At 37.3% G+C, this 14,496-nt stretch overlaps 1 protein-coding gene across 2 annotated transcripts in view; it reads left to right on the top strand.

Moving 5' to 3' along the window:
* PTPRF (protein tyrosine phosphatase receptor type F) overlaps positions 1 to 14,496 on the top strand; it is a 331,301-nt gene that overhangs the window by 297,316 nt on the left and 19,489 nt on the right. For both annotated transcript variants that reach the window (XM_070941423.1, XM_070941424.1), the window contains 2 exons: positions 11,929 to 12,052; positions 13,416 to 13,591. In XM_070941423.1, coding sequence (XP_070797524.1) covers positions 11,929 to 12,052; positions 13,416 to 13,591 — 300 coding nt within the window. The remainder of the gene's footprint in view (positions 1 to 11,928; positions 12,053 to 13,415; positions 13,592 to 14,496) is intronic.

Genomic DNA, 14,496 nt, shown 5'->3' with positions numbered 1-14,496 from the left:
TCTACAGCATTATGGCAAGTAACAAAAGATTCAGTAAAAGTCCTAATTATGTTTTACCAGCAAACCCAAAGAACTAATTGTAGCCCACAGAAATCAATCTGCCAACTATTTGTGCAATATCCTTAATTCCACAAGTTAGCAAAATAATGCTTAGGCTCATCCCATGTGATTAGAGCCCAACATGAAAAAGTAGATGCCAGATATCCAAGCTGGCTTTTTAAAAGGCCAGAAGAATACTTAAAAATGGCAATTCTAGAACATCTCAATTTTCTGTAAACAGGTTAGGAAACCACAGTATGGATAGAAAACCTATACATAGGAAACTTTGGTATGGAAGGAACATGGCAAACACTCTAGTTTTAGGTTGGCAACAGGAGTGAGCAAAGCAATATGCTCATTCATCTTCTTTGCAAAATGTATACTGAAGGTAGCTTAGAAGAAGTTGAGTGTGGTTTTAAAACTAAAGAAAGAAAAATCAATACCCTGTATTATGCTGATGACACTATCCTGATAGCTGAAAATTGAAATAATCTGCAAGCTCTAGTAATGAAATTCAAGGAGCACAGTGAAAACATGTAACTTAAGTATACAGACCAAATTAATGACCACAAGTACAGCAACCAGCCTTAGAATCGACAATGATATCGACCTAGTAGATTGTTTTAGCCTTTTAGGATTGACTACTGTGTTAACAACAAAGGAATCATCAGTCAAGAAATATACCGCACATTAGCAAGTGGTAGAATAGCAACGAAGGCCTTGGAAAAGCTATTTCAGTGCTGAAATGTACCTATACCTATAAGGATCAGAATGATACAGACATTATTTTCCTGGTGCATTCAATAGAAGCAGAAGTTTTATTCTGAAAATGCAGGACAAGAAAGAGTATTGGTGTTAGAGAAGTTTCCTGTGGAATCTCAGCTTGCAAACTATCTTCTTTAGGGAATGGGTAATCTCATCAAGAATACAGCTTGGACAAGAAAAGTTCTGGAGAAGAAGCAATTTACTCTTGCTAGGATCTAGTTTGAGCTTTTACCCATCTGGAACATCACAAAGTTTAGATATGAGAAGATTTCCACAATATCTCTGATTCAGCCTAGGGTGGCAGTGTAAAGCTGATAATCATCAAGAGTATTGCTATACAGAATAAAAAGGGTGACCTTGAGAAGAGATAAGTAAGATTCTTTACCTAAGCAATGAGGCAAAAAATGTGGATTAAATTCAAGACTCTGTTACTATAAACAATCTTAATAAAGGTGGTTTGTCTTCCAGTGGATTTGCTTTCTGGTCTGGAACTAATATCAATCTTGCAAATCTAACTGTTTTACCTCCTCCCCAACTTATATTCCTGTAAAGTAAGGTGTCTGAAATGTTTTTTGGGGTATCTTCTGTATATCTTAATAGTCATATTTTTTCACCTTGTTACTCTGGTAATGGATCTTGCCTGTGTCTGTTAGTCGTCCTTTTTATTCTGTAATTGCTGATAACGCATACCAGTCTGACAGATGACCTTTTTCAGCAGCATTACATAAATGTTAAAGAGATGAAGGGAGAGAATCAAAGCTTGTGGTACCCAACAATTTGAATGATGTCACCACTTCTGATTTGAACCAACCACTGAAATAAAGGCAGAACAATTGGAAATCAGTGCTTCCAACTTCAGTTCCTATGGTCTAAAAGATACCCTGGTTTCTGGTATTAAAAATTCTAACAGGACCAAGACAGGTACATATCAGCCTCCAGAACTTGGCATAGATCATCCAACAGAGTGACCAATGTTATTTCCATCCCATACCAACCCTAAACCTCTAGGGTTGACTGCAGTTGAGCTACTTCATACTTAATAAGCTTTCTCCAAGAGGAGAAATTAAACACAAGACAAGAGTTTTCAAATAAGGATGGCTCAACAGATGGCTTTTTTGAAACAAGGCACATCACTCTTTCAAGGTGAGCAGCATTATCGCTTCTCTCAAAGTAGCATTTAACCACCAGTCACTCGTGTCTTCCTTGCTGCCTGAAGGAACCAAATGGGACAAGGGTCCAAATTACACATAACAGTACAAAGAATGTGATTCACTCTCTTAGTTTCTGAAAACATAAATGAATCCCAGGTGACATTGCAAAGTATTACTCCAATCAGAGAAATCCTGGAAAGATGTGCTTCAATTCCTCTTGTGAGAGAAAAAGCAATGAGAAAGACAAAATTGAGCTGCCTCATTTCCTTTTTTCAGTAGTTCACCTGACAGAGAAATCTTCCTTTTCCTGATTGGCTGCTTAGTTTTCATTTCCCTAGACCAGGGGTGTCAAACTCAAGGCCCAGGGACCAGATCCAACCCACAGGTGCTTAGATCTGGCCCAGGGGCCGCCCTGGAAATAGCAACGGGCCGGCTTATGATGCTTCTGCCAGCAAAAACGGACTCCCGAGCTCCGTTTTCAACTGTCACGGCCTTCTGCAACCCTCTGCTAGTGAAAATGGAACTCAGGAGCCCGTTTTTGCTGGCAGAGCGCTCGGGCCATCACAGGCACTCCCAACACGAGTGATGCTGAGTTGGCCACGCCCACCCTGGCCACATACCCAAATACGATCTGGAACAAGCTCCCCCCGGAGATACGGAGGATCCCGGATCTGTGCACCTTCCGTCGCGCGCTTAAGACTTTTTTATTTCATCAAGCTGGCCTGGCCTAAATCTTTTCCCCTTTTTAAATGTAAATTTTAATTTGTTTTTAAATTATGGGGTATTTTAAATTCAGCCAAATTATTTAATTCGTTTTTAATTTATTTTAAATTTTTGTATTTATGTGTTCACCACCCTGAGTTCTTTGGGAGAAGGGCGGTATAGAAATTTAATAAAATAAATAAATAAATAAATACCCCCACACCCGAGGTCAAACACAACCCTGATGCAGCCCTCAATGGAATCGAGTTTGTCACCCCTGCCCTAGGCTTTGTCTCTACCCACAACTTAGATTGACACATCAGATTTAGATCTCTCTTTAACTCTTTCATATTTGAACCCTTTTGAATATGACTTTTCCCCCTTTGCTACAGTTTATACCATAGATTCCAGGTGGTTTACAACAAATCACAACAATTATAAAGATCAAAACATCTGTCATGCTAATAAATTCTATAAAATTCCATAACATAAAAATTATATACAGCAGCTTTCTGATGATGTTCTCTGAAACCTACACATACTAATCTGATCATTCTCACATTACATTTTCTGTTATCTCCTGCAGTTCTGAATAACTATATTTCGATGGTGAAACTTGGCAGTAGTCACTGCAGTGCTCTTACTGCTGTGATGGAGTCCAAAATAATGATATTAGGAGCCCAGGAATTGTCATGAGTCTTGTTTGGTAGCTAGTTTGTCTATGATTAAGCATTTACTGGGGAAATGGTTAATTTGAAAAATTGCTGTGTTGGAGGAAATTCTATTGCAAGATAAATGTTTTCCTGTGCTTGCATCAAACTCTGTAGGATCTTCTTCGGCTGCAGAAGGTTTAAATCATGAGCAAACATTCATATGGGGAGAGGCAGAAAATAAGTGGAGAACGTGCCTTTTATATGTACTATAGTTCCTGCTATCTTCTGCTTCTCATCTCCCCTTGCTATAGTATATCTCCCTTGATTCAGAAGACACTTTACATGCTGAATTCAAATTCTTGGTCCCTATACTTTTGTATAGGGACCAAGAAGCTCTAGAGAAGCACTAGCTATTTAAAGGTTAGTGATCAAAAGCGGGAGCAAAATCTAGGCATTCTGGGAGACCTGTGATGCTTACATTGCTGATCCATCTTTATTAAAAAAAAGGGGTGTCACTTCAAATGGCTGAATGAAAAACAATCTGGGATTATCTTCTTATATGCCTGTATACAAACCCATTATAATTGGACACAGCCTATTTTACATGGGCACAGTGATACTGCGACAGGAATATGTCCGGGGGGGTAGGTGGGGAGGAGTATGACTTTTACAAGAGACATTAATGATAGTGTAAAATAATACAGTATCTCTCAAAATTAGCATTTTATATATTTGTGATCTGCGGCTTCCCAGCTCCAGTCTTTCTAATTTGAGCTCAAGCAAATATTGGCTATATTTATTAGAACTGGAAATAAATGACCTTTAAAAATGTCCAACAAATTTATGTCTAAAGAAAATGAATAGACTATTTCTTTTGACATCTCCAACAATTTCTAAGGACAGGTCTCTTTATTAGTAGTAACAGTAGGATTTGCTACCCAAAAGGTCCATGGAGAGTTTCCTCATGATATCTTGCCATAAGAATTAAGTAAAATATGGGAAGCTGTAGACGGTAGAGAGATGATTATAGAGTGAAATATGTGACATTTGTCTGCATCCAGTGGCCATCTTCTAATTAACCACATAAATGCACAGAGAATTACCGTATTTTTCAGAATATAAGACGCACCGGAGTATAAGACGCACCTACCTTTTTTGGTTGTTGTTTTTTTAAAGTTTTTTTTAAAAATTTTTAGACAAACACACATACAAACATACAATGTATTTTCTTTGAACAGAGTGTTTGGCTGGTTCACAAATTTAAACAGTGTTTAGTCATTTCAATTAAATTTACAATTTCTATATTTCCTTTTTGCCATATTTATTCCTCATCTATTTTTTTTAAAAAAAACAATATTACCCTTCATTCTCATCTCTAATCTTAATCAAATTCAATTTTTCCCTTCTATTCTATATTATAGCCCTTCCCATTGTCATATATTTTTATATCCATCCTCACATTGGTTAATTATTTAATATTACAATTGTTTAATACAAATTCAACATTTTTATATAAATCAATTAGTTATAACTAAGTTTTTTGTATATTAATCAATATGAACATGAATATTCCAATTATTTCCATGCAATCCAATTTCTTACAAATCAGTTAATTATATTTACCAATAATAATAAACCAAATAATTTTCCCCATATATTCCTCCAAACCACAACTTAACCATTTCTGCTTTCAACACAATATACAATTAATACTATCTCAATTATTACAATTCCCTAGTTAAATAGAGCTTTTTTTTCTTTTGTGTTTTAAAATCTTGAACTCTCCTTTTTTCCCCTAAATTTCCCATTGTTTGCACCTACCTTTTTTGGTGAGAAAAAAGAAAAAGAAATCTCTTTCTGCCTCATTTTCACGTTGCAGCAAAGAATCTGCTTTACTTTCAGTTTCGTTTTTTCAGCATAGCTGGGGAGGGGGGAAATCTGCTCCAGCACTTTTTGCAGCAAGCAGGAAAGCCCTGCGCAAAACAGCTGAGAGCAAATCAGCTGAGAGTCGGGAGGCCGATCTAGTCAACTTGTGCTAGTTAACCTATGCTGAAGCTGAAAGGGGCTGTTTTTTCTTGCTGTTTGCTTGCAAGAAGGTAACTGCTGCGAGGCAAAGGCCAAAGGGTGGGAGCCAGTGGGTGGGCAGGGCTACATTCAGTGTATAAGACGCACCTAAATTTTTACCCCCTTTTGGGGGGTAAAAAGGTGCATCTTATACTCCGAAAAATACGGTAAATGGAAACAGATAGGAAAACAAATGCAGTTTCTTTGCCTTAGTCTTCTATTGTGGTTATTTATTTTTTAGTGGAGTAATGTACTTTTATTATTTGCTTCAGGATTCTGTTTCCTATAGCAAAATGCAGTATAATCAGCCAGAATATCCCCCAGTGCAGATTGCGGGGTAGAAACATGAAATACTGATATAAAAATACTTGCATTAAGGGGACACAATAACTCAGCAGTTAAAGATGCTGAGATTGTCATCTGGAAAACTGACAGCCCAGGTTTGAGACCCAGGCTCCATGCGATGGGATGAGTTCCCGTTACTCGCCCCGGCTCCTGCCAACCTAGCAGTTTGAAAGCATGCAAATGCAAGTAGATAAATAGGTACCGCTTTGGTCGGAAAGGTTACTGCATTCTGTATTTTCATGCTGGCCACAGAAATAGATGACAGAATCATCTCTTGGACAATGCAGGCTCCTTCAGCTAAGAATCAGAGATAAGCATCGTGACTTGGACAGGCAAAAACTTTAAACTTTTAAAATCTTACATGTATCCTGCTTAATTTATACAAACTCTGAGTAATTCATATAAGTAAAAAATATCTTAAACAATAAATAAAATTCCATCATTAAGAATTAATATATAAGTTAAATTTCTACAATTGTTAACCCACAAACTTTCACCTGGAAAACATATACGTTATCCATATAAGGAAAGATTCTGTACATTTAAAGGAGATCTGTGAGTGCTATGGGAAGAAAGTGTGGAGTGTCTTCACTATGGAGAACTGAAGCAGAGGATTAAAATTTAACATAAATCTTAGTGGCTTTCAGCACAAACTGTCATGATAGCCCAACAGAAATTAAAAAATGAAAGCTTTAAGCAGCAAAAAAGATGTTTCAACAACTGAAAGCAGACTTTCAGGGTCAAACAAGAAAGAATGAGAAGCACCTCAATCAAAAATGTCAGCAAAAAGAAAATTTTAACAAAAGGAAAATCTTTTTTAAGATCAGAAAAATAACAAGAAAATTTATAAGTAAGTAGATCTTAAGAATAAATAATAGAAGAGATCCAATAGAGGCAAGTGAGTTAAAGGCAGATGGAAAATTGTATTGAAACCCTTTACAAATGTGATTGAAAGACTGAACAGAGTGCATACTAGAAAGTGACTTGCTTGAAAGTAACAAGGAGTAGGACAGCTATGCAATAGAAAGTATAGAATGCAGACATTGAACAGTGTGAGTTGCAGAAAAAGAAATAAGTACTGTATTGGCAACTATATGTCAGTAAATGTGGAACAAGACTGAAAGAAAAAAAACATAGAAAAGATCAGCACTGGCTGCCATTTGCTTACCATAATACAATGAAAATGTTGATGTTGACCTTTAAAGCCCTAAACAACTTAAAATCTGACTATCTAGGAACCACTAAACTTGTCCTGATAAGAACAGCAGAAGAAGCATTTCCAGCCCTGCCCTGATTATCAGAAACACTTTTTTCTTGAATGAGAGAAAAGACAATCTGTGTTGATCCAAAGCTACCAAATGCAGGCACTGGAATTGCATTGCCCCTCCCTTAGTTATGTAGGAAATCTGTAAAGGTGATCTTTGTGGCTAGGCTTTCAACTGTTCAATGATTTTTGAATTTATTCAATTTATTCTAATTGAAATATTTTAAACCGTTATATTAAAATTTTAGTTTTAATTTTTGTTGGCCATCTTGACCACATGTCAGAGCAGACATGTAGGGTATAAATTAACTAAATACCTATAAAAGCACACCTCTGTATTCCACATGCTGTAGAAAATCTTAGAAAATGAGAAGTGGGGGGCAGAGAAGGAAATGGATCCTGAGTGTAGGAAGAATAAATAGCTGTAGCAGAAAGCATCTTTCCCAGTTTAATGCCTAGCAATTGGGTGTTTTCATAGTGCCCACAACAGTAGCCTTTTCGTGAGAATACTACGGTACAATATGATCTCAAAATTCCAAATAGCTGCACTTCCTCCCTATGGAAATAGAGAAAGTGCCCTGGGCTTAGATTTGAATGTTTTCTTTATATGCCCTTACTCTGAGACACCAAATGATATTCATTAAATGCAGGTACAATCTGCTTATAAATATACACAGACACGGGCAATCTCTGTAGTATTATATATTCCTGTGTAATGGAATGCGCATACATTGTCATAAGAATTTTTGAAGCAAATCCCAGCAGTCTTTTGTCTATCAAAGAGCACTGCTTGCACTGAATGAATTCCTGAAAATCACTGCTTCTGTTGCTAGTTCTAATTTCCTGCCACCACGGAACAGGAGGGAAGATAACGTAGGATATTTCTGAGCAACCTCTTCCCTTTTTTTATACCATTACAGTGGAAGCTCTTAATTGTAACTCCAAGTATGTCCTGCATGCTTCATTCTTTCTGAGATAACACTGTGAAGGCAATAGGAAGCCCTACATGTTCCACTTCCCAACCACCTGCTGAGACAATATGTTTATAATTACCCCTTGAATGTTCATATAACACTATCAAATGCTCCTGTGAATCTGCCCTGTTATTATTTTCTAACCCTTCCCTTGCAACCATCTGCCACAGCATTAGGAGCCCTTCAGAGCTCTGGCAAGGTGAAAATACGTAGTTTTGTGATGACAGCTACAGACAAGAAAGAGAAATGTGGTCTGTGCCTCACTACAGCTCTCTACCTTCTGCCCAAGCAGCCTCCGACCTCCCTTTCCAGACTTTCCTTAGACCTCTTTTGACAGCAGAACAAGGTCTCTGGCATTTCTTAGAGCTCCCTCAGATGCTGCTTGTCACTTGAAGAATTCAGCACATCGGAGAGCAGTTCTGTATTACCAGAGTACAAGTCTGTTATTCTATCCATCTCTTCTTTCTGCTTTGCATACAGGACGTGAGCTTCAGTCCACAGCAGACAGGCAGATCTCATTTGGGAAAATTGATGGGCAAATACACCAGTAGCAACGAACTTTTATGACAAGGAGCATTTGGGGTTGTGAAATCCCCCCCCCCCCGTACATTTATTCAATTATATATAAATTGCCAAAAACATGACTGCCTTAGTAGAGGCTGTTTCCTTGTGGTTGTAGGAATAATGTTGTGTGATTGACTCCTCATTTGAACGGTTTCATGGTTGGATATTGGTCAGTTGACAAAGAGCTGCTGTCATTCAGAGACATGTTGGACATGTTCAAATGTGTGTTCAAATGTTCAAAAAAAAATTGAATATTCCACCAAACAAAAGGTAGTTTGATGGGTGGGAAGTTACTTGGTGTGGCCCATCTGTAAAAGAAGCATATAATGGTCTTCAGATGCATTCTAAGCACCCCACCTTCTCTGGCTTATTTACTCATTTGTTTGTGTTAAGGGCAAAACAGGTGCACATTAATTCATCAGAGTTTAAATCATTTCACTACTAAATGAGTCACTCATTTGCAGGCGTATTTAATTAGCACCTCTTCGCAGCCAGGTGGATTCCTTCTCCTGCCTTTCTCACCTGTTTGCCTTCTTATGGGCTTGTTAATGACAGCATAGTCAAGGATTTTACACTTTCACAAGACAATTGCTGTAATGGCATTGCTGGGAATTGGGAACGGATGGTTAATTTGTGCCACCTTTCCCTTTCTTTTTCAACACATTGCAGCAATTTTAGTGTGACTTAGTACAGAGGTGAGTTTTGTACTTCTATCCTAACCTTTCTGGGTTTGAAAAAGGCCTGTGAAATAGCTCTGAGGGATGTTTTCACTTCTTACATACTTGAAAATAATGAAATTCAGTTATACCAGGTATTTTCTATGACACAAAGTTAAGTGTCTGCAGAAGTTTTTTGACATCTAGGAAATGTGATGAAATAACAAAAGTTCTGAATTTGAGCATATTATATAGTATATCACATCTACTGAAATGTAGTTTGAGACATAATTGTGTTTATTAGTTTATTTTAAACTGCCCATCATTCTTTATAATGTCAGATTTCAGATGGCCTCCATTTTTTGTGCTAATTTGGAGATTGAAATACCTGTCCAAGAGCAAAAGCTTTCTATCATAGATTTATTGCAAATTGGGAACTTCCTTTTATGAGGAACCCAGATAGATTCCTTTTTCCTGGGACAAAGCAAACCTACCTAAGCGTAAGATGAATAGCCCCAAGTAACTTTGGACTAAAAGGTTTGCTGCTTTCTGTAGTGCTGTCAAACACTGCCATTTTGTTATAAGCTAAAAATGGCATGGGCAAAAAAATATGTGGATTCAAGAGATCTGTACTTTACATAATGTTGATTACCATTAAAAGGAATAGCATGATAGGTGTGTAAATAATAGAAATAACTATGATTTTTCGTGGTCAGATTCACAATCTCACTATATTAGGGCTGGAAGATATTTATCCAATAAATCCATTTTTGCCACAGTTCATCTAACCATATCGTGGCTGTTTATTTTCTCATCATGTTGGCTGAAAAAATGCATTCTTACTCTACTCTTTCCCCTCCCCCCTTTGAGGATTAGAAGAGTTAGACAGAGACAACAGGGAAATATTGGCTGAGTATAGAAGGATGACCTGGTTGATCCTTCATAAAACTCAATGGATGAAATACAGCTTTTTCTATAAAAGTTTTATCTAGAACCACTCCTGGACCTGCCTCTATCAGTTGAGAGATGTGCTTAATACGACTACAGTCAGCTATAAAAATTGGTCTGTCACTTTGCACTGCCTGCTTATTATGCTGATAATAGTTTATTTTCCTCTTGCATTTCCCAAACCGTTTATTAGCCACATTATGATGTCCTATCCTTCCTGTTGAAGTTGTGAAAATCCCTTTTATATGTTCAATTGCTGTTCCTTGAAATGGAAATCCTTTACAATTGATGTGGAGATGTTCAATTTTTCCAGAAAGGCATCTTTAATATCTTGAACTTGGCCATCATTCCTTCTGTTGATACCGATACGTGTGCTTTTTGTTAATAAAGATTGGCTTTCAAGGGACTTATAAACCTTCATGTGTGTGTATGTTAAGGGAACATCAGGCCTTTAAAGAAGAAGAGATTTACCCCTATTTCTATCTTTAAAGACTTCAGAATTGGTCAGAGGCTTAGGCTTTGTAAAATGGAAATGGGAGCAGAAATCTCACAGAAACCTCCCTTTCTTTCTTTAAGCAAGGGAACACAAAGTTGCACTGCCACAAAGTAGACACTTTGCCATCAAATTTGGCCATGCAGTGTTGGAGGACTACAGATGGTGCTGGGGAATTGTACACAACCTACAGACCTCCCTCAATATACTGGAAATAACCTAAATGTAGACTTCGGTAGTTGATTTTGTTACTCAGGGTTCTACCTTAGCATTTCTGCTGTCATTTCTTTGCTGTTTAGTTTCCTGGCATATAATCTTCTGGCTTATTGGAAAAATGACTGATACTTTTCTTTTATAGTAGCTGAGGTAAGCAAATGAGGGATTTGGTTCTGGTATAAATGTTGAACAGCAAATATTGATCTAAGGACCTGGATTGCCATTTCTTTGCTGCCAAGTATTGCGAGAAATTATTTGTGGGGAAACAATAGCAGTTGGGAGAGATGATTTACCCACTCAATAGTACATTCCAAGATGCTTATTCCAGGATGAATAGCGAATGTTTGCCATGCCAAGTTAGGTATAGCTATAAGAGAGGTTGCAAGGGAGCAGTTCATTTTCCATGTATGCATAAATACATACACACAAACAATCCATTTTTGTGTCCACTGATCTGTATTCCTAAATTCAATCATCACATCCTCATTTCATTCCTGAGAGATTCTTGGTGTGTAGAGTGTGTGTGTGGCCTGTGTGCATACGAGCTTCTACACTTTTAAAAAAAAAAAGAAATTTGGAAAATTAGCCTTTAGGCATCAAAAAATGCTAATCATACAATATTTTCAGGTATATTGTATATGAAAATTTACTGATATGAGACAGTATTCAACAATTCATATCACATCTGTGTTTCAGGGTTAGAGAATTCATGTGACAGAAACATTAAATGTTGTATTTAACTGGCAAAGGGCCTGTTCTTAAAATTACTGTTGGGTATTGTCTGTAACATAAATGGAAGTGGTAACAAGATTGGATGTCCCACGCAGCAAGTAAATTCTCTAATCATCAATCAGATAACTCATGTGAAACTTATGTTTACTCAGTGTAATATTCTATACTGTTTCAACATTGAGAAACTGTGTAAGAGTTGGAAAGGTAATAAATATGCTGTGTGTGTGTGTGTGTGAGTGAGAGTGAGAGAGAGAGAGAGAGAGAGAGAGAGAGAGAGAGAGAGAGAGAGAGAGAGAGAGAGAGAGAGAGAGAGAGGAAAAAGGATACTTATTCTTCCATTTTTTAAATCATTTATCTTGCAGTCCATTGATCCTGGGCAGCAGTTCACCTGGGAGAACTCCAACTTGGAAGTGAACAAACCAAAGAATCGCTATGCAAATGTGATTGCCTATGATCACTCTCGGGTCATCTTGACCTCCATTGATGGTAAGATTATTAACAGCTGCTTTCACTAATAAACTGCAGCATCAGAAATAAGGTTGTGAAGTTTCTGCAGTGTAGTGTGGAATCAATTATAATCTGCCCAGCTTTGACTACAAAATATAAGACAGCAATACATCTGCAACACTGTCAAGAATCTAGTTGATCAGCTGAATGAATGGACACTAGGACTCCATAACCCATACTTTTTGAAGATTACTAATCACATTTCTCAAGACACACCTGAAAACTTTACATGAGGCTGAAAGAAAGTGTATATATACTGTGCTTTTCTCTTACATTCTCTAGCACTTGGGTTATTTTATAGCAGTGTGTTAATGTATAGGTCTTTGATCCAAAGATTGTTCACTATTGAATCGATCAGTGTATATATGTGGTTTCAATGGATATTATCCTGTCAATCCAAAAAGTGCATTTTTCAGAGTGTGCATTGCTTTCTTAACCACATCTAGTATATGAGAGAATAAGTAGACAGCCATTCCTATTGCCATAACTAGAAGTTTTAGATCCAGATGTCTGAGCAACGCTATGATTTCCGAAGTACAGTAACTCCTTATCATATTTTCACTATCATGAATTTATGTTAAGGACAGGAATTAAAGTCTTCCAGTGTATATTTTTCCATCAAATTTATTTCTTAAATTTATACCACTCAAGTCCCAAATCATTTGATCCATTCAATCTGTTGTAACATTGTATTTGACAAAACAATAACTGGGTTGGGGAAAGGAAAGAGATGTGACTCACTAGGTTATTTTCTACTTCTAATAAGTGTCCTAATCATTTTATATTTAAAGCCAGTAATTCCAAAACGAATGTCAGTTTACAAAATTGTGATCTTCCAAAACTAACTGCCTTTATTTGAAAGAGCTATTTATTCATTTCTTCCAGATGGATTTCTAGAAATATTGTTGTTTAAGAGACTTAGATTGCACAGCTGTCCTAACATCTAATAACTAATCTTTGATTTTATGCTGTTGCATTAACAAGGCACAAAAATAATGGCATAAATCTTTCTTTGGCCATGATTGCCTCCAGAATGATTGAGGATATGTGTCCTATTCCACGCTATTTCCTTCTTGTATAATGTTTAAGTGTCCATTAAAATGTATTCCTCATCAATTTGCATTCTGTCAAGAGCTACTTACTTACTTATTTACTGCATTTATAAACCGCTGCACTCCTACAGGAGTTCTGTAAGATAATATACCAATATCCAAACAGCACAAATAAAATTAAAATCAAATGTTAGCATCAGCATCCTTATAATCTTTATCCTCTCTCTGAATGGCTCAGGATTCTGGCTGTCCCTTTCCTTACACATTCCTGCCCTTTTTCTGTCATGCAGGAGTCCCTGGAAGTGACTACATCAATGCCAATTATATTGATGGCTACCGCAAACAGAACGCTTACATTGCTACACAGGGGCCACTGCCTGAGACACTCAGTGACTTCTGGCGAATGGTATGGGAGCAACGTACAGCAACAATCGTCATGATGACACGACTGGAGGAAAAGTCTCGGGTATGGACAAACTTAGTTTTTCCTACTGACCATAAGAGCTTCAGGGAGTTGTAGTCCATGTTGATACTGGGAATGCAGTGCTACCAAGAATATTAGCAGCTTTATATATTAGGACTCTAATGGCAAATCTTTAGGAAAATCACAATTGTACAACATTGCAGGAAAAAGGGGGGAATAATGTATGGTACCAACCAGAGGTGGGTTTCAGCAGGTTCTGACCAGTTCTGGAGAACCAGTAGCGGAAATTTTGAGTAGTTCGGAGAACTGGTAGTAAAAATTCTGACTGGCCCCGCCTCCATCTATTCTCTGCTTCCCAAGTCCCAGCTGATTGGGAGGAAATAGGGATTTTGCAATAACCTTCCCCTGGAGTGGGGTTGGAATGGAGATTTTACAGTATCCTTCCCCTGCCAAGCCCACCAAGCCATGCCACACCCACCAAGCCACGCCCACAGAACCGGTAGTAAAAAATTTTGAAACCCACCACTGCTACCAACATGTCCATCATGGAATTTCTTTTTCCATCTAGTTCTTAAGTGAATTATTTATAAATAGTTTTATGAGATTAATTTGTCACCTATCCTATGTCTAATTCATAATATGAACGGCCATTTATGGCCCTTCAGATTATCTTATTTATCTTATTTATGGAATACCATATAAGTGATAAAATCACAACATGAATAATTGTGGGAATTAATGGTTTGAGTTCATCTCACTCCTTGTGAAATTCAAAAGCATTCAAAGGAGAGTACAGTAGCAAATCACACACTTTTGGCATAATTGACCCCATACACTGAGAAGCATATCATCAGAGTAGGGTTGTGTATATCAGTTATATATAATCTATAGATGGAAATTTGTGGGAGAGAGAAGCAATCTCCATGTATAAGCCATTCTGCAAATGT

Source organism: Pituophis catenifer, unplaced genomic scaffold (assembly GCF_029215685.1).
Source record: "Pituophis catenifer annectens isolate HBS135680 unplaced genomic scaffold, rPitCat1.0.hap2 SCAF_3, whole genome shotgun sequence".
Classification (NCBI taxonomy): Eukaryota; Metazoa; Chordata; class Lepidosauria; order Squamata; family Colubridae; genus Pituophis; species Pituophis catenifer.
This window is presented reverse-complemented; position numbering and strand designations above follow the sequence as displayed.